The 20,726-nt window shown below is 44.0% G+C and overlaps 1 protein-coding gene across 2 annotated transcripts; it reads left to right on the forward strand.

Annotated features, from left to right (window-relative positions):
• The first annotated feature begins 3,465 nt into the window (after window positions 1-3,465).
• LOC123742426 (sarcoplasmic/endoplasmic reticulum calcium ATPase 2) lies at window positions 3,466-20,410 on the forward strand. 2 transcript variants are annotated; one of them, XM_045716646.2, is made up of 23 exons: window positions 3,466-3,601; window positions 4,673-4,792; window positions 5,142-5,159; window positions 5,243-5,325; window positions 5,615-5,719; window positions 5,826-5,964; window positions 8,954-9,120; window positions 9,921-10,076; window positions 10,202-10,343; window positions 10,792-10,958; window positions 11,091-11,179; window positions 11,963-12,065; window positions 12,515-12,646; window positions 12,774-12,899; window positions 13,077-13,298; window positions 13,496-13,607; window positions 14,098-14,339; window positions 14,590-14,810; window positions 15,172-15,374; window positions 15,627-15,712; window positions 15,807-15,940; window positions 16,333-16,450; window positions 17,805-20,410. In XM_045716646.2, exons 2-23 carry the CDS (start codon window positions 4,675-4,677, stop codon window positions 18,111-18,113), a joined length of 3,192 nt encoding a protein of 1,063 aa, XP_045572602.1. In that variant the 5' UTR covers window positions 3,466-3,601; window positions 4,673-4,674; the 3' UTR covers window positions 18,114-20,410. The 2 variants fall into 2 exon arrangements, with proteins under 2 accessions (XP_045572602.1, XP_045572601.1); XM_045716645.2 differs by having other exon boundaries at window positions 3,477-3,889.
• Window positions 20,411-20,726: the final 316 nt, after the last annotated feature.

Raw genomic sequence — 20,726 nt, forward strand, 5'->3', positions numbered from 1 at the left:
ACCTATGAAAACGCGCAGAATTGGTCATATGATAGCAATACATACCAAATGCTAACAAGTTCAGTTGATCACTGAATCACTAATTTCCTCTCCGAAGACAAATACAACTATTCTAGCATTCTATTCATTTTACAAACAGATTGAAATTCGTAAATTATTTTACCTTTATTTAACTAGGCAAGTCAGTCAAGAACATTGGTGGCGAAATATCGCCTAAATTGTCTGTTATGCAGCTAAGGTTAGCATTACGGCAGATAGCCTAGTGGTTAGAGCGGGACTAGTAACTGAAAGGTTGCAAGATCGAATCCCCGAGCTGACAAGGTAGAAACGTGTCATTCTGAACAAGGCAGTTATTGAAAATATGAATTTGTTCTTAACTGACTTGCCTAGTTAAATAAAGGTAAAGTAAATTACGAATTTCAATCTGTTTGTAGAATGCTAGAATAGTTGTATTTGTCTTCGGAGAGGTAATTAGTGATCCAACTCAACTTGTCAATATACCACTATTATTGCCCCAGCTGTATGTGATTGGTCATGGTGGTGTCACTCTAACCCTGCTTAAAAATATAAAAACTAACCCTGCTTCCGAGTCCAAATCAGACGCTGAGCCGCGCCCCTTCACAGCCAGAGAGAAAGAGCTGCAGGAGCTGAGACAGTTTGACCAGGACTGGCGTTGTGGAGACTGCACAGGTACCCTGCAGCAACCGGTGTTAACTATCTGACAACACATTTTTAATACTGTTGTTCATAATAACAATATGCAGCACGGTGGAGCGTTGCACTGTCCCTTTATATTGTAATGTTTTAGTGTTTCCTCCTGTTTCGTATTGCTTTGTGAATTGTTTTAATCCAATTGTTTTCCTTTCTGTATCTCATAGTGCTATATGATCTACAGTAGCATTCCTAATCCCACTGTACTCACACACACTCTCTCTCTCTCTCTCTCTCTCTCTCTCAGGTATCAGTCGTTTGCAGCGGTGGGAGAGAGCCATGCACAGCATGGGTTAAACCCCCCTCAGGAGATCAGATATATGCTGTTTAGTGCAGACAGACTACACACACTGGTACTATGATCAGAATAGTACACACACAACACACAAGCAGATGCACACACACAAATGCATGTACATTCTTAGAAAATGGTTCCAAAAAGGTTATTTGGCTGACCCCATATGATAATCCTTTTGGGTTCTAGGTAGAAGTATTTTGGGCTCCATATAGAACCCTCTGTGGAAAGGGTTTTTACCTGGAACCAAAAAGGGTTCTTCAAGGGGTTATCCTATGGGAACAGCCTGTGACGATCATCAAAAGGAGTAGACCAAGGTGCAGCGTGGTATGTGTTCATCTTGATATTTATTTAAACTCTGAACACTTAAACAAAATAATAAACAATGGAAAACGACCGTCACGTCTTGCAGGCTTTACAAAGCAGTACAAAAATAAGATCCTACAACTGAAGGAGGGAAAAGGGCTGCCTAAGTATGGTTCCCAATCAGAAACAATGATAGGCAGCTGCCTCTGATTGGAAACCATACCTGGCCAAAACATAGAAATATAAACCATAGAATGCCCACCCCACACCCTGACCTAACAACATAGAGAAATAAACTGTCTCTCTCAGGTCAGGGCGTGACACAGCCGAAGAACCCTTTTAGGTTCTAGATAGCACCTTTTTTTTCCCTAAGAGTGTACACACACACCACACACACACAGTCAAAAACACACAAAAAACTCTCATAAACACACACACTTGATTCTGGACCATTACAAATGTATTCCAGCCATACAGTATCATACGTAATATTGTGCATAACAGTAATGAGAAATGATACATTTGTCATATTTTGTTGTTAAAATATTGTCTAGTACTGTTTTGTCTTTCAGCCTGTGAAGTGACTATCCATTGTGAGAAATAAAAAGATGCGAGACAGAGAAGATAAAAGTAGAATGTCCAAAGTTCATGTGGTTTTGCTTTTGTTCAGTTCAGGTTCGACTGCTAACCATCACACTACACGTTTTTATTAAAATACCCTTTTCTACCAAAATATCTCACACACACACACACACACACACACACACCACTGCCTCTGTCACACATTTGGTACACTTTTGAGACATTTACATAAATATTTGTATAGGTAACCTATTTCAAACTAAACAATTGAAATTGTATATGTACCAGAGTGAGGAAGAGAGAGAGAGAGAGAGAGAGAGAGAGAGAGAGAGAGACAGTCAGATGTTGCTATTACCTGCTAATGTTGTGTAGACAGTGACACATTCTATTACACAGTAACCCTTTGCCCTCAGAACAGCCTCGATCGGGGCATGGACACTACAAGGTGTCGAGAGCATTTTACAGGGATGCTGGCCCATGTTAACTCCAATGCTTCCCACAGTTGTGTCAAGTGGGCTGGATGTCCTTTGGGTGGTGGACCATTCTTGATAAACACAGGAAACTGTTGAGCATGAAAAACCCAGCAACTCTGAATGGCACACATACACAATCCATGTCTCAATTGTCTCAAAGCTTAAAAATCCTTCTTTAACCTGTATCTTTCCCTTCATCTACACTGATGAAGTGGATTTAACAAGTGACATCAATAAGGGATCACAGCTTTCACCTGCGGTTTCTGTTTTGTATACTGAGTGTATATGTAGCTATGTAGCCAAGTCATCGTTTCTCATTGTGTATTTTTCTATTATTTAAAAAAATGTCTCTGCATTGTTGGGAAGGGCCGTAAGTGTTAGTCTATAGCTGTTGTTTACAAAACATGTGACAAATAAAATGTGATTTGAGTAATAGCCTAGAATACATGACGTAGGATAATGTGTTGCATCAGACGAGCAATAGCCTACTGCTGTTAACGTGACGTCTAACGGAGCAGATAGATGTGTGTGTGAGAGAGAAAGAATGAGCAAGGGAAGGAGGAGATGGGGTGCTGGGGGAAATAATATCTGACCACATATGTACCTTAAGCACATATGCGACCAGACATGCCCCGTTCAAATCAACTGGGAACTCAAATCATGATGTCACTCATCTTCAGGTCGGATGTCAGTCATCTTCAGTTCGGAAAGTCGGAACTCTAGTAAGAGGCCGATATTGTACGTCACTCAGCGGTAAAACGTATTCTGTTGACAGATGGGCGTTGGGGGGAGGAAGCTATCCGCTTTACCTTTAAATACACGTCCCGCCTATTTTGCCTGATGGACATTAATATTGGTCAGGGGGTAACGGGAATCGAGTGTCCTGCCGAACCCATTGAGTTGTAAAAAAGTCAATCATCTGAAAAACGACTGTCGCACAGCACGTTCATTGGTCAAGCGCTGAGCCAAGGGCAAGGTTGGGGTTCCACCCTCCTGCAGCAAATCACCGGTAGGCGGGTTTATAGAAGTTACTGCAATGTGATTCGCTGTACAGCCATTTGTCTAAATCCCACGTCTCTAATTGGCCTAACTTCTGCTCCTACGATTTCTGCGACTGAAGCACTACTGTATAATTCTGTGGCCTTGCATTAAATAAAGCGACGGCTATTTAGATAGCTAAGACATAGCGGGTGGATTAAAGCGCACGACATCGGTGCTGTAATCAAATACAAAGGTAGAGGAATACGCCTCCAACAAGCCTTAGTTGTACTTCAAGAAAAAATGACTTATTCTATGACAATGCCTTTCTTATAATTTTTCAGGACGTAACGTTAGCTAGCTAGTGATCCAGTGGGAGAGAAATAGCCGAGCAGTTAGTATAGATCGATTTCTCAATTCGTCGTAGGAATTAACGTTTTCTTTTTGTAGTTTTCTAATCCTATTTGTTTTGACATTGTGTTATTTACTTAACGTTTCGGAATTAGTTGTTAGTCAACGGAATACCAGGATATTTATTGTACTGGTAAGTCTCCCTTCATTATTAGAGCGCAAACGTCCTGTACAAACAGGATTATTAGCTAGTTACCGTTTCTGAGAATGCCATTTAGCTAGTTAGCAAATGTTAGCGTATTGAAGGCGTCGCAGCGGATCGGCCTAGAAGGGAACATTAACCTTCAATGCAGATATTTAAAAGCTCGTCAACAAGACTTTATCTTTGTATATCAACAAACTTTGCTTTTATTTTATTTGTAATATAATGTGAGCAGTTGACCTGCGTTGGATGCTGCGAAGAGGATTCTTTCAAGAACATTCTGAGATTCTGACATTGTATCTTCGAACCATCGATAAATGCATTTAGCACAATGCAACGCAGGATTCACGTTTATAGTATATTATGTGGTTGCTAAGTTTATTGCATCATGTCTCGTTGAATCCCCTAGCGAACAGGTGCTGTAAATCAACGTAATTTACATGCAACAGGTGCAATTGCTCACCTGATTCTCTAGGCTCCTTTTGTCATGTCCCCAGGCGTTATTTCGGTCTCAGACTCAACACTATCGTATTTACAGAATCAAGGCGGTCCCCATATTGTGGGAATGTTTCATTCAGTGCAGTGAGAGTATGAGTAGAATGGAGAGTACACAATAATTTTTTTCTTCATTTTATTTTCACTAGTTAAGTTTCAATGTTATGTAAGCCTACTGATGTTGTGCATACCCCTTCACTTTCTCACTTTTTCTCCCCAATGTCATCTCTCCCCCTCCATCTTCCTGCCCCTCCCTTTCACCATCCCGCTCTCTTTCAGGGATGGACAATGCCCATACTAAGACAGTCGAGGAGGTGTTGGGGTATTTCTGTGTGAATGAGTCGACAGGCCTGAGCTGCGAACAGCTGAGGAAAAGCAAGGAGAGATGGGGCCCAAACGGTATGTCCTAGTGCGTGACCTAAATGACACGGTTGCCTATGTAGTGCACTACTTTTGACCACGGCCTATAGGACTCTGGTCAAAAATAGTGAACTATGTAGGGAATAGGTGCCATTTGGGACGCAAACCTAACCCTTGACCCCTATTTCACCCTTAAATAAAAAACCGCCAGACTCTTACTCACAAGTATTCAATTGTTTCAATGATTATTATAAAGTAATGACACCCAAGTTAGGCCTATGTTTAGTAATGTGATGATGATATTGACAGTGATGACTGAAAATAGCAATGTTATTACCATGTTTATAACTCTCTCTCTCTCTCTCAATTTCTGAACTCCATGATGCAGAGTTACCGGCAGAAGAAGGTAAGATGTTCATTATCTCTCTCTGTTCGCTCTCTCTTTCTCTCTCCCCTGCATTTACATTGTTTCCATGTCTGTGTTTCCAGGGAAGTCGCTATGGGAACTGATCCTGGAACAGTTTGAGGATCTGTTGGTTCGGATTCTTCTGCTGGCTGCTTGCATCTCCTTCGTAAGGACACACACACACTAACACACGCAGAAAGACAACCTAAACAAACACTATTGTAAATACTGTAACTTTACAATAAATAGCTAAGTCTCAGCCTACCCAAAGCCATCAGATATATTTATAGCTATTTCTATATTTTTGCTCTGAGCATTCCTATTCACTCTTTATATCCTCACAATATTACCATCCCTGTCACATACTCTCTTGGCTCTTGAAAACAAGTTCCTCTTTAACCTCTCTCTCTCTCTCTCTTTCTCTTTCTCTTTCTCTCTCTCTCTCTTTCTCACAGACTCTTGCCTGGTTCGAGGAAGGGGAGGGGACCATCACAGCCTTTGTGGAACCCTTCGTCATCCTCCTCATCCTCATCGCCAACGCTATTGTTGGGGTGTGGCAGGTAAAGTCAGTGTTTTGACATGTTGCATTAGTGTGTGTGTGTTCATGTATAAACAAGTTTATTAATGTGTGCGACGATGTGTGTTCATTCACGTGTGTGTTTCCAGGAGCGTAATGCTGAGAATGCGATTGAGGCGTTGAAGGAGTATGAGCCTGAGATGGGGAAGGTGTACCGACAGGACAGGAAGAGTGTCCAGAGGGTCCGTGCTAAGGACCTCGTACCTGGGGACATAGTGGAGGTGGCAGGTAGGCAGAACAACTACAAATCCCAGAGTCCATCGAGGGACCACTGTGTTCTACACTATGACTGGTAACATTGTTGAGGTACTATAGCAGGTAGGCAGAAAAATCCCACCATCTTCTAGTGTGGCCCAAGTGTTCTTTATATTAGAAGACCTTCAATAATGGAAAGAAGAACAGAAACTCCCAAAAAACACACCTATGTTATCGAGGTACTATAGCAGGTAGGGGAAAACTCTACAAATTCTGTAACTCCTCAAAGGTCCCTTGTGTTCTATACATTGTACCTGGGGAGTGGAGACACAGCGACGGTGGCAGGCATGTAGGGGGAAACAAACTACAAATCCCATTTAGCAAATCCCATACACAAAGTGTTATATTATTGACTGAGTTAGTTGTTTAAACTTCCAAAAATAAGATGTTTAGTTAGCCTTGGAAATATTTTAATCTGTATGGGTTCGGTTTTTTCCCCCTCGCAGCATCATGGAAATCAATGAAGGGTTTTATGGGAAATTAAGTTTTAATCAAGTTGCTGTCAGTTGATGTGATATTCGAAGAGGCCTACAATACCCAATATCACTGCATCTTGCTAAGCTCTGGGAATGTCGCCAGACGGGGTCAAATATTTTCTCAAAGAAACTTTTTACACATATCTGACTGAAAAGCAGTTTGCGGGTCAGTTTCAAATTTCTGTGTGACTTAGCGACAACGCAGCTCGAAGGGTTAAAACCGCCCCAATTGTCGAATCCTCAAGGCGATCCGTTTCTATTCTTAGAGCTTCAAAGAAGTAACAGAGGAAATGGGGGTTGAGTGTGTTTTTTATTTGTGTGTGACTCAGAGATTCACTGTGTGGCTTAAAGAGCATGGGAACTTTGTGACACCAATCACAGTTTACATTGGGGGATGTGTCCCAAATGGCACCCTATTCCCTTTTATAGTGCGCTATTATTGACCAGAGTTGGGGAATAGGGTGCTGTTTGGGATCTATCCATGAAGGATTGTAAAAAAAAGTAACGCGCTTTATCTCATCAATCATCACATCACTGCCTGTCTGTCCCTCTGAGCCAGTGATCTTGCAGGGTTTGAAATGTTTACCAATGAATTTGTTTGATTGACAGCTCATAAAAAAGCTTTTATGTGGAAATAAGATGATAGTTTCATTGTTCTACGGTTTTATGGGTTGTATTTGAACAAATTTAACACAATGGTCAATCTAAGCGCTAGCGGTGTCAGAAATATTTTTGCTATTTTCACAACCATAATTAGCGCAGTTGCTGGCATGGGTGCGAAAGGCCTGGGTTTTGATGAATAAACACATTTTGGGTGTGTCGAGGCTTGGCCCCTCACTAGCCAGTCAGACACGTGCTCCATGGCTAAATATGTGGTTGCTTCAAGTTGTGTATTTACGGTCTTTTATGTATTGCCTTGGAATCAACTCCAATTCCAATGTTAGTCCATTATAGTTTGTTAAACAGCTTACAGAAACAAAATAACAAAATGTAGACCTATCCCATCTTTGCTAAATACAGTATGTTAACTTGAACCTGTTTGCAGTCCACATTGTTCTAAGTAATTGCATGTCTTCAATGTGAAAATGTATACATAGAATTCACACTGAAATAGGGGCTAGGCCTACTGTAAGTTGCATTATGGCTGAGCTTGGACATGCTAAAGGTTGTCAATAAGAAAGATTACATTCATTATTGATAAGGCCTAAAAAGAGACTGAATAATTCTAAACAAAGTGAAACAACTTGTTTTTAAGTAGGCTATGTCTAAATATAGTAGCTGGACAAAGGTCCAATATAAAGGGAGAATGTCCTTATGGTTCCAATATGTATATAAAACATCTTAGAGTGCATTCACACTTTTCCAGAAGTTGCATTGCATGCGCGCCACAGACGTTATCACCATAAAAACAGGACAGTGACTCGTTCTAATAAGTTTGCTTGTTTTTTGTAGAATTTTTATTAAAACCCATGTTTTATTTTTTTTCAACAACAAATACACGACATGACCAAAAGTATGTGTACATCTGCTCGTCGAACATCTCATTCCAAAATCATTGGCATTAATATGGAGTTGGTCCCCCTTTTGCTGCTATAACCACCTCCACCCGTTCCACCCGAGTTGTTTTTATTTTTCTCCCTAATTTTGTGATATCCAATTGGTAGTTAGTCTTGTCCCATCACTGCAACTCTCCAACGGACTCAGGAGAGCCGAAGCTCAAGAGCCATGCGTCCTCCGAAACATGACCCTGCCAAGCCGTACTGCTTCTTGACACACTGCTCGTTTAACCTGTAAACCAGCTGCACCAATGTGTCAGAGGAAACGCCATACATCTGGCGACTGAAGTCAGCTTGCAGGCTCCCGGGCCCGCCACAAGGAGTCGCTAGAGCGTGGTGGGACAAGGATATCCCGGCTGGCCAAAACTTCCCCTAACCCGGATGACGCTGGGCCAATTGTGGGCCGCCTCATGGGTCTCCTGTTCACGGCCGGCTGTGACACAGCCTGGGATCCAACCTGGGGCTGTAGTGACGCCTCAAGCACAGCGACGCAGTGCCTTAGACCGCTGCGCCACTCGGGAGGCTACGTTCTGTGAGTTTGTGTAGCCTACCACTTCGCGGCTGAGCTGTTTTTGCTCCTAGACGTTTCCACTTCACAATAACAGCACTTACAGTGGCCCGGGGCAGCTCTAGCAGAGCAGAAATTTGACAAACTGATTTGTTGGAAATGTGGCATCCTATGACTGTGCCACTTTGAAAGTCACTGAGCACTTCAGTACGGGTCATTCCACTGCCAATGTTTGTCTATAGAGATTGCATGTCGGTGTGCTGGATTTTATACACCTGTCAGCAATGGGTGTAGCTGAAATGGCCAAATCCACTAATTTGAAGAGGTGTCCACATACTTCTGGCCATGTCGTGTTTATCCTCAGCTATGTAAGACTTGAACTTGACTTGAAAAACCATCACCTCCGCCCCGTTTTTCCCCAGTGGGTGATAAAGTCCCAGCAGACATCCGGCTGACCTCCATCCGCTCCACCACGCTGCGAGTGGACCAGTCCATCCTGACGGGGGAGTCGGTGTCCGTGATCAAACACACAGACCCAGTGCCTGACCCGCGAGCCGTCAACCAGGACAAGAAAAACATGCTGTTCTCTGTAAGTGTGTGTGGTGGAGGGTGGGTGGGTGGTTGTGTGTGTTTTTAGGGGGTCATTATCTGATTAGAAATAGACCAGCACGTTTGTTTGAGAATGTGTGTGATTTATTGATCTAATGGGAGATATGGTGTGAGAGAGGAACCAGAACACACGACCGTGTGTGTGTGTGCGCACTGTGACGCTTTGATGTGAGTGTCGAAGGTGTGACTCAACTGTTTGTTGAATAAAACATCACTCGCATTGTTTGCACAGGACACACACATAATATACTGTGTGATATAATCTACTTAACAGTTCTAAAGAGTCAGGTGAACGAGCAACGAGGCCACTGTCTTCCAGGTTAATATACTGATAGTGGAGCAATCCAACAGGGATCATCTGTATTGGTACTAGAGCTACACCCATATACTGGAACTGAGACTGTTCTGTATATCACTAAGAGATACCGTATGTGTGGGATGCATGCCGTTGATCCCCACGCCACCTACATAGTCAAACGCAATTCATGATTTGTAATACATCTGCCCAATGTTTTAAACGTCATTGACAAAACTTTGGAAGTACAGTATGTATTTCTGGTTGAAAAAGATGTCTTTCTGGTCTTGTGCTGACTGTGTTATACATACATACATTTATTTTCCCCTGAATCCTTTTTTGGATGTTATTGCCGTGACTTTGATCTGGAAATGAGCTGTGAGCACAATGCCAGTGTATGCTGCTTTACAGATCAAACTCATGTAGAAAGTACCAACACGGGGCTTCGTCAACCAACACAGGGCTTTATATCATTGTTCTTCCAGGGCACCAACATTGCGGCGGGCAGGGCTATAGGTGTGGTGGTAGCTACTGGGGTGCAGACTGAGATCGGGAAGATTCGTGATGAGATGGCTGCTACAGACCCAGAGAGAACACCGCTGCAGCAAAAACTGGACCAGTTTGGGGAACAGCTGTCCAAGGTACAAGGACTTTCCTTCTCTTCCCTTTTCTCGTCTCTCGCTCTTTCTTTCCCTCATTCTTTTTATTTCATCTGTCAGCTGTATTGTGAGTGGCAGTGTTGTGATAACAGGCTCCCTCCCTCTAGGTGATCACAGTGATCTGCGTGGCAGTGTGGGGTATCAACGTTGGCCATTTCAATGACCCGGTCCATGGTGGCAGCTGGCTCAGAGGGGCCGTCTACTACTTCAAGATCGCTGTGGCACTGGCTGTAGCTGCCATCCCTGAGGGTACGTGGTGGGACCAACCACCTCTCTCTCATTTCTTTGTCTCTCCGTAACACACAAAGTAGAGCATGATTCCATTCTATTCTGAAACCAAAATGAATTCTCTTTTGGGGCGGCAGGTAGCCTAGTGGTTAGAGCGTTGGGCCAGTAACCGAAAGGTTGCTGGATCAAATCCCTGAGCTGGCAAGTTAAAATCTGCCGTTCTGCCCCTGAACAAGGCAGTTACCCCACTGTTCCCCGGTAGGCCGTCATTGTAAATAAGAATTTGTTCTTAACTGACTTGCCTAGTTAAATAAAACGCAGCTCCTCTCTGTGTCCATTTAGACTGTAACTCGGTAAATACAGTAGATTGATCAGCCAGTGTACTTTTGTTACATGACTCGGAAGAACCATCATGGAACCATATATTTAACCGTCCCTTCACCCTATTCAATCTTGGCCCCCCCTGCAGGCCTACCCGCTGTGATCACCACCTGCCTGGCTCTGGGGACCAGACGCATGGCCCGGAAGAACGCCATCGTCCGCAGTCTGCCCTCTGTGGAGACCTTGGGCTGCACCTCTGTCATCTGCTCCGATAAGACTGGCACCCTCACCACCAACCAGATGTCTGTCCACCGGGTGAGAGAGGAGCTGACTTGAAAGTGAAATGGTTTGGCATGTTGATTGACAGACTCAGCCTGATACTGACCTAACCTTACTGATTGTGACATTGAGAGTGTATTTTCTAACCCTGTGTGTGTGTGTGTGTAGATATTTGTTGTGGACAGTGTGTCAGGGGAGCGTTGCGCCCTGAGTGAGTTTTCGGTGACCGGATCTACTTACGCCCCGGAAGGGGAAGTGTGAGTGTCTTTACCCTTTAACCCTTAACTGATGATTGCCACGTTCAAAACAACTGGGAACTTGGAAATATCCGACTTCAGTCTGTTCAAGACAACTGGGAACTCAGGAACAAAACAAGCTCCGACTGGGGAAAAATAGCTTTGAATGGTCATCCGAAATGAAATTCCATGTCAGAAACTCTGGCTTCTTTCTAGAGCTCCAACATTCCGACCTGAAGATCAGGGACATCATGATTTGACCTCATTTTTTGGGCAGTTCCCAGTTGTCTTGAAAGCACAAAATGTCATGACGAATCACTCATCCCCAATTTTGCTATGACTGTCTGAGTGGGGAGGGGGAAAATGAAAACTAGCTGTTATTGGCAGAGGGGTTTGGAACTCTTTCTTATTGGTGTATTAACTAATTTACCGCCTGGTGACGTCACCAGGCAGGCCAAAACTCCATCCCACCAAAACAGGCTGAAATTTCAGGCGGTCTTTTTAAACAGACATGATCATTCTTCATAAATTCCGTTTTTTTATTACAACCTCAGTGTGTGTGTATATATGTATATATAACACAGACAAATCACGTTTTTGACTGCACTGGACCTTTAAGATGCTGAGAAATGTTATCGGTTTAATATTTGGTTCCCTTCCTCCGCTACTTTCTTTCTCTGGTCTCATTCTCCCCCTCTTCTGGCTTTCTACGATCCCTTACTTATTTCCCTTTCTCTCTTATCTTCCATCTCCACCCTTCTGTCTCTTCCCTAATTTTCTCCCTTGTCCTTCTCTCTCCCCCAGGTATAAGGATGAGACGGTGGTGAAGTGTAGTCAGTATGAGGGCCTGGTGGAGATGGCCTCTATCTGTGCTCTGTGTAACGACTCCTCTCTGGACTACAACGAGGTGAGAACAGCTCCTACTTTGCACACCATAACACATCAATTTAAATGGATCTTACTGTAGCCACTGCACTACACACGATAACACACTTCATTTTAACCTTTTATTTAACTAGGCAAGTCAGTTAAGAACAAATTCTTATTTACAATGACGGTCTACCGGGGAACAGTGGGTTAACTGCCTAGTTCAGGGGAAGAGTGACAGATTTTTAACTTGTCAGCTCGGGGATTCGATCCAGCAACCTTTCGGTTAATGGCCCAACGCTCTAACCACTAGGCTGCCTGCCGCCCCAACCATAAGCACTGCATGACACACCACTACATGGACGGACACTTCTTAATTCTGGTCCAGGAGAGCTACTTTTGTTCCAGTCCAGTAGCATCTGTTTGAAATAATACATTCAAATAATGTCATTGTTGTTGACCCTTAACCTGTGGGGGTGTGTGTCCCAGTCTAAGGGTGTGTATGAGAAGGTAGGCGAGGCCACGGAGACGGCCCTGTGCTGTCTGGTGGAGAAGATGAACGTGTTCGACACAGACCTCAGAGGACTGTCCGCCGTCGAGAGAGCTACTGCCTGCTGCTCGGTGTGTGTGTCTGTAATATAAAAAAAACCTGTGTGTGTGTACCATTGAGATGTGCTGACCTAATTTACTTCCTGGCAGAGTGATTGAATGATACATCTCTCTCTCCCTCTATCCTTCTCTCCATCAGGTGATTAAACAGTTGATGAGGAAGGAGTTGACGTTGGAGTTCTCCCGTGACAGGAAGTCCATGTCAGTGTTCTGTTCTCCCAACAAACTCAGCCGCTCTGCCTCCGGGGCCAAGATGTTTGTCAAGGTCAGCTGTGTCTCTGTGTCTTACTCCTACTTATCCACTTCTCTATCCCCCCCCTCTTTCTCTCTCTGCTCTTTCTTGTCGTTTCTATTCCTTACGCGCTTCTTTCTTCTGAGCTCTTTCTCCTACTCTCTGTCCTCCATTTCCTCACTTTGTATGAACTTGTCGTCTCTCTCCCAGGGAGCTCCGGAGAGCGTGCTGGAGCGCTGCCGTTGGATCCGGGTGAACGGGGGCGCGCGGGTGCCCATGACGCCGGCGGGGCGGGAGCAGCTCCAGGGGACCGTCAGGGAGTGGGCCACGGGGCGGGACACCCTCCGATGCCTCGCCATGGCGACCCGGGACTCGCCTCCCGAGATACGCTCTCTCAACCTGGAGAACTCGGCCACCTTCGCTGACTACGAGGTGAGTGATAAAATGAAATCTTTTTTTTTTTTTTGTAATTTTTTTTATGTATCCTTTGTGTTATTATGCAATTTTATTAATCTCTTGTACTTATTTTATAGCTTTTGACTGTAAAGTGTTGCGGTTTTTAAAGGCACTTCAAATACAGTTTTATTTGATTAGTGTTAAATAAACAACAATGTCCCACCCCCCCCCAGTCGGACCTGACCTTTGTGGGCTGCGTGGGGATGCTGGACCCCCCCAGGAAAGAAGTACTTGGTGCGGTCCGCATGTGTCGACAGGCTGGCATCCGTGTCATCATGATCACAGGTAAGACATGCCTTGCCCTCAGTCCCTCTGTTTGTTGTGTTGTGATACATGCTCCTTGGATGGGGAGACCCAAGACACATTATCCAAGGGGATTCAATAAAGTCAACTGAACAGAATTTCTAGCCTCACACTCATCTACCTTAAAATGATATTATAACGTGAAAGGCTGGGACGATACCAGTATATCAATATTTCTTTCCAATGGCAAAAATGAAAACGCGATGCAGACCAAACTCTTTTTGTCCTTTAAAAAGCTGCTGTATGTCCAATATCGTGTGCTTTAGCTTGGAAAATTAAATAAATGTGACATTAGGGCTTTTTACCTCAAGAAGTTAAATCCACTTTGTGTTTTGTTTACTTGCCACGATACTAACGAGTATCCCGATTACTGGTATCGGCCCTAATAACGCGATTTCAAACCGCTTTGCCTGCTGGGTATCATCTCTCCATCTAACCTCTTACTTCACCCCCCCCCCCCCCCCCCCCCCAGGTGACAACAAGGGCACAGCCATGTCCATCTGTCGTCGCGTGGGCATCATCACGGAGGAGGAGGAGGAGGCGGGCAGGGACGACCCGTTCTCAGGGGGCCTGACGGGGAGGGAGTTTGACGAGCTGCCCCCCCACCTCCAGAGGCAGGCCTGTCGTACCGGACGCTGCTTCGCCCGTGTGGAACCCACACACAAGAGCCGCATCGTGGAGTACCTACAGAGCCTCGATGACATCACAGCTATGGTGAGGTGGTGTGTGTGAGGGGGGGGCTGTATGAGTGAGTGTCCCTGTCTAGAGCTCTACTCTGTGACACTTAATTTTTTTGAAAATTTTTTATAATAATAAAAGACCTGTTCAATCGAGTGACGGAACTGTTGTCATCGGTAACATTCTTCCTCTGCATTGAGAAGGCATGTTTGCATTGTGTGGGACCTTTTTTTGCGTTTCTTCCCGGTTTTGACACACTGCCTGTTCTTGCTCCCTCTCTCCCCAGACTGGTGATGGAGTGAATGATGCGCCAGCCCTGAAGAAGGCCGAGATCGGGATCGCCATGGGTTCAGGCACAGCTGTGGCCAAGTCTGCCTCAGAGATGATCTTAGCTGATGATAACTTCTCTACCATCGTAGCGGCTGTAGAAGAGGGCCGAGCCATCTACAACAACATGAAACAGTTCATACGATACCTCATCTCTTCCAACATAGGAGAGGTTGTCTGGTGAGGATAGGGGGACGAGAGGGACTGGAGGAGAGGAAGGGGAGATCCATCTATAACAAAATGAAACGGTTTATAGGAAACTTCATAGGAGAGGGGGATGGAGTGGTACTGGAGGAATGGGTTGGAGGATGGAAATGGGGGAGGAAGAGAGCGTGGTGGGTTAATGTTTTAAATAAAGGGGAAGGCTAACAGAACGGAGATGCACATTTAGGAGAGGAGTACGCTTTAGGTCAGGTGACAATAGAGAGAAGGACAATTTACAAAGGAGGGATTAACTTTTGGGATAATAGTAGTCTGGGACAGTGAGAGAGGATTTCTCTCACCATCCCAACCCCTCTCCCCCTCCTTCCTTCCCCTCCAGTATTTTCATGACGGCTGCTCTGGGCATGCCCGAGGCCCTGATCCCGGTCCAGTTGCTGTGGGTCAACCTGGTGACAGACGGCTTCCCGGCCACCGCCCTGGGCTTCAACCCCCCTGACCTGGATATCATGTCCCGCCCCCCACGCTCCCCCAAGGAGCCACTCATCTCCAGATGGCTCTTCTGCAGATACCTCATCGTCGGATGTGAGTATCTCTGGTTTATCTGTTTCTATATCTATGGCAGATACCGTATCGTGAGGTTATAGATCATGAACAGACAAGAGTTATTGTATTTTGAACTTGTATACTTTGCAGATGTAGCCTCATAAGCACTTTGACAAATCTATTTGTAAAAAGCACTGTACAAATAACTTTTGTGGACGATTGATTGATTTACATCACAATATCAGCTGGGATTCTAGAATATACACATCTAACCTTTGACCTTTCTCTCAGGCTACGTAGGAGCAGCTACAGTAGGAGCTGCAGCCTGGTGGTTCATGGCAGCACACGATGGACCCAAACTCTCCTTCTACCAACTGGTAAGAACACATCCCTCTCTTCTCTCACTTCTCTTACTTTACCGTGTCTAACCTCTCACTCCCTCCCCATCTCGCTCTTTCTCTCTCCTCTCAGTCCCACTATCTCCAGTGCGGTGAAGGCCACGGGGAGTTTGCGGGGGTGCAGTGCTCGGTGTTCGAGTCGCCCTACCCCATGACCATGGCCCTGTCCGTGCTCGTTACCATCGAGATGTGCAACGCCCTCAACAGGTACGCTACTAAAACTACAACTCCTGTAATCCCTTGCGGCACTTGGCGTCATTCATAAAGATCACTGTCTATGACGCGACACAGAACTGGTTTAGTTCTCGCACGATGACATTTCTATTTGTTAGTCACAGTACATTCTACATATGAATATCGACTGTACATTTCGTTCAGTTCTATGGCATGTTGTCCACTTGTTGCTCTTTTCAAATTAAACACTTTCTTTATGATCATGATATGCATGATTATTCAGTAGTGTACAGATTTATATTAGAGATTATTTAGTAGAAGTATGGATGTTTTACTGACTTTGTATTGATATTTCAGAGTTCTGTTGCGTTTAGTATCAATATTTTATTGGCATCTTTTGAGCTTGTTCTGGTCCTCGTCCTCAGTCTGTCAGAAAACCAGTCCCTGCTGAAGATGCCTCCGTGGTCCAACCCCTGGCTGGTGGGAGCTATCTGTCTCTCCATGGCGCTCCACTTCCTCATCCTCTATGTTGACCCCCTGCCTGTAAGTGTGTGTGTTTGTGCATGCATCTGGCATAATTTTGTCAACAACAATACAATATTAGTCAAACACCTATTTTTCAGTGGCAATTGACGAGACTATAGCTGCCTAAATACACTCCGAAAAAAACAAACTAAATGAAATGATTTTTCATTTCAGTTGACTAAAACGAGACAATTATCGCAGTGACTAAAATCTGACTACTAAATGGACCGGACAATAATTTTGGGAGAGATTTGAGAGCTTTTCAGTGATGTGCACAATTAATATTAGCAGCACAGATACGCAGCGGAGTTCTGTTCAGCAGTGGGAAGGATGCCCCACACAGCCTACATCAGCTGGTGAGCTGCGGGGAGCAAGCGATGAGTGTGGGCAGACGGGATCTGCTCCGGCTCCCCCTCCGATTATACACATCGCGCTGTCGACTCTTGCTTCCCCGTAGCTAACCAGTCACCACAATCCTTCTAGTTAGTTAGCCTTTGCCTGATTTAAGAAACACAAGCTCCTTTTACGAAATTAAAAACAATAACAGCATTGACTTTAATAGTAAAACAACAGCTGTGTTTTTCTCTCCCTTGAGTAGGCTACAGAAAAGTATATATATTTTTTTGTGGTCTCGCTCAACCCTCCCACTTTTCCCACTGAATTTCATATACAGGTTCTGCAACCAATGTAGCCAAGTCTCCCTCTTTTCCACAGAGAATGGCTTGATTTTTCTATCCCTTAGGCTACCGTTCAAAAGACATGACCCATAATTCCGCCGCTACGTTTTTTTTTTTTTTCCGTCGTGCATAGGCAGGCCGCGTTTTACATTCATAAAGCATATCGCGGGCCGTTCTAAAACTACTTGACTATTTTCCGCCACATCCCACTACGTGTTACCCAGTCAGATATAGCGGACTCGGACTTCAGCCATAGGGACTCGTGAATCGGACTCAAGCACAAGGGACTTAAGAATCGATTGTTATTTTTGCTTTTTGGAAGAATAGGATCTCATGCAGAAAAAGATATTGGTAGGACAAGGTTATGTATGTTTGTGCACATGGAAATCAATGATTTATGTTTACTATAGGTTGTGGCGATACAAATGTGATGTGACTAAAATGAAAGGACATTTAGTTTACCAAAATGGCCTATTGTCTTCATTATTTTGACAAACTAAATCATTATTCAAATGACAAAAATGGGACCAAAACTGATATTTTAGTCAAAATGACTAAGACTCGACAAAATCTAAAAAAGTGCCAAAATTACCACTGCTGCACAGGGAAGTGTGTGTTACATTATATTGTGCTCTCTATCTCATTGTCTAACCATCCCCCTACCCTCTCTCTCTCTCCCCTTTTCTCCCATCCAGGTGGTGTTCCAGATCCGCCCCCTGTCGTGGCCACAGTGGGTTGTGGTCCTCAAGATGTCCCTTCCAGTCATCTTCATGGACGAGGCCCTCAAGTTCCTGGCCCGGAACTGGATCGAGCCGGGCACCGACGTGGAGCGCCAGGAGGAGGAGCGGGAGCGCCGGCGGAGGGGTCAAGGGTCAGGGGGCATGACTGCCGCTGTGAGCAGGGTGTTCAAGGGCGTGTCCTGGTCGTTCGTGTTAATGTCGTTCCCCCTTTTGGTCTGGATCTACAGCCTGGACTCTGATATTACTAACATGTTCTATGAGTGAAGGGGGGGGGAAGGGGGAGGGAGGGAGTTGGGTTATGAATGAAAGCGAAGGAACTATAACATAAATAGGGGAGCAAGTTGAGGGGAAGATGGAGTGCAGGGAAAGAAAAATCAAAAAATACATTTTTAGTGGGATAAAGCCAGGGATGGAGGGATGAAAGTTGAACAATCTGAGACGGTGAGAGGGATAGTGAAGAGGAGAGCACTGATACATCCTAGTTCAGCACTCTGACATTTTGAATATGGGCCCTGACCGTAAGTGAGGGATTTTCCAGAACTCAAGGTCCTATTCAATCAAGCCTGGTTTAGCGAGTTACCTGAATAAGTCTTGAAAATACCACTCCTCTTGTGCAGAAAGAATGCACGTTTAGGTTCACGTAGCCCCTTGACAACATCATTTTTTACAATGTGAGACAAACCAGAAAAGAAACGCAACTTTGTAGTTGATTCAAACAAGCTTTCTAGCCACTCAGAATGAGTTAAATTGAAAAAAAATCTCCCGGAAAGCTGGTTAGCGGATTTGGTTGACTATGGCTGTTGCTTGTGTCTTTAACTCTCCTGCATATTTATTCAATTTTGAAAGGGAAAGTACTGTCTATAGATGATTTATAACATTGGGTACTTTATTAGTTTCTCTACCTGTAAGGGGACAGGTGGGAAGGTGAGGGAGAAAGAAGCTTCTTCAGTCTAGGGAATGGAGGGATGACTGGATGAAGAGGGAGAGAGAAAGGGAGAGCTGAAGAATCTTCCAGCGTCAGTCAGACTGGCCACACCGACACTCTAGCCAGTTTCAGAAATCAATCAATTAATATTTGATTTAATTTAGATGTCATCAAACTGTCTAGGGAAGAGGACAGCAGAATACTTCTTTAATGTGTATTTCTTAGGATTATAGGCTGGCAGAGCTGAATTTTGAAAAGATTTTGCGTTTGTTTTCACTGCACTATTCATATTTATTAATACATCACGACACTGAATTATGTGTTTTCTTTTCTTTCTGTTGGATATTTCTCTATGCCTAACTTCTTTGCTACAGAATGGATGTTGCCTCCATGTATGGTTCTGATAAAGGTGGGCTACTCTTTATGACATCATACCCTTTGTCTCCTTATCATGCATGTTTGAGATTGACTACTGGTGCATTGCAGTTGGACTGCTCAGAATCACTGATCACCAAATTACCTTGCTTTCTAAGTAACTACTCATTATGTGATCAAGATTAGCGATTCTGCGCTGTGCCTTGCTCAAACTCATCCTCCTCAAACACGCTGACTGTTGGTCTATACTAGAACTGTCCAGGTTAGGTGCAGGTTTGGCATCTTTTTGCGTGACCGGATTCCTTCCGATGTCCTACACATGATTTCAGCTTGGACCTGCATCTTTAAAGTTACGACGTCACAATCCTCACGTAGGCCTAGAAGCAGTAGACTTGCCTCTCCGGAGGGCTCCAGCATCTCTGACATTGAATTGTGTAATCGTGACGACTCATTGTTGTCAGGCTGAGAAATTGCATCATATTTTAGCTAGGCTGCTCTACCGTTCTACTAGTTGGCTGTGTGTTTTGATAGTCTAACAGCCACTGTGACATCACACCATAAACTAAAGGTACAAAGTTGTGTAGTCTGCTCATGTGGACACCAATACCACTTCCTCTGTAGTAGTGGGTTTGTTATGGTTGGGAACACTAATTATTTGTCTTTTATTTACAACAGACCGAATTTGCTAACTTTCTAAACCCCCCCCAAGACATGCAACATTGTTTTTTGTTATTATTATTGATATGACTATGACGGTAATTCTGATTTAATTGTCCTTGTGGCGTTTGTAGTACCCCTACTGTGCCTGTAAAGAATTAGGGGGTACCATTTTATTTTCTGAATGTAGTAAAGGGTGGGGGAGTTATTAAAATCATTAATAGGTGTAAGAATTAGAGTGGAAAAGGGGGGATTAGAAGAGGGGCCGTCTGACAGGGTGGCTTTATGAAAGAAAGAGAGATGAGGGAGAGATGCTGAGAGGTCTTTTCTTTACATCTTTCCGTTTCTCTAATGTCGTTCTGACAGAGTACTGTCTTCATCTGAATCCAATAAGCAAAATAATTATACAAAATTTAACGACTTCAAAGAAATGAACATTCAGTGGAGTTATTTGAACAAAAATATTTTGAGGCTAAATTAAGGTGGGAATGTATTTAGTTTATTGTAAATCGTACCATTGCTGTGTCACACTACTGCTATTTCATTTATGGAAGATGGGAAATGCTTTATGGGATGAAAACAACAATAAAATGGTTAATTTAAATGTATGTTTCTGTGGTTTCTAATTTGACAGATGGGATCAGAGCCATGTATTTAAATATGTTTATTCCATTTTGAAACGCTTGATGATGAGAATCAGCTGTGTAGTGATAGGGCAAAAACCAAAACGTGCACCCACGGGAGGGACGGGGCAGGACCGAGTTTGGGAAACCCTGATGTCAGCTAACATCACCAGGAACAACTGTGTCCTGGTTATAGCCTGGGCCCTGATCAAGAAAAAAATCGTCTCCGTATTATGCTGTTTGTGTATTTGTATTTAAATATTCGCCGCAAGGTAGCGCAGTGGAACAAGGTTTTTA

Source organism: Salmo salar, chromosome 04 (assembly GCF_965601325.2).
Source record: "Salmo salar chromosome 04, fSalSal1, whole genome shotgun sequence".
Classification (NCBI taxonomy): domain Eukaryota; kingdom Metazoa; phylum Chordata; class Actinopteri; order Salmoniformes; family Salmonidae; genus Salmo; species Salmo salar.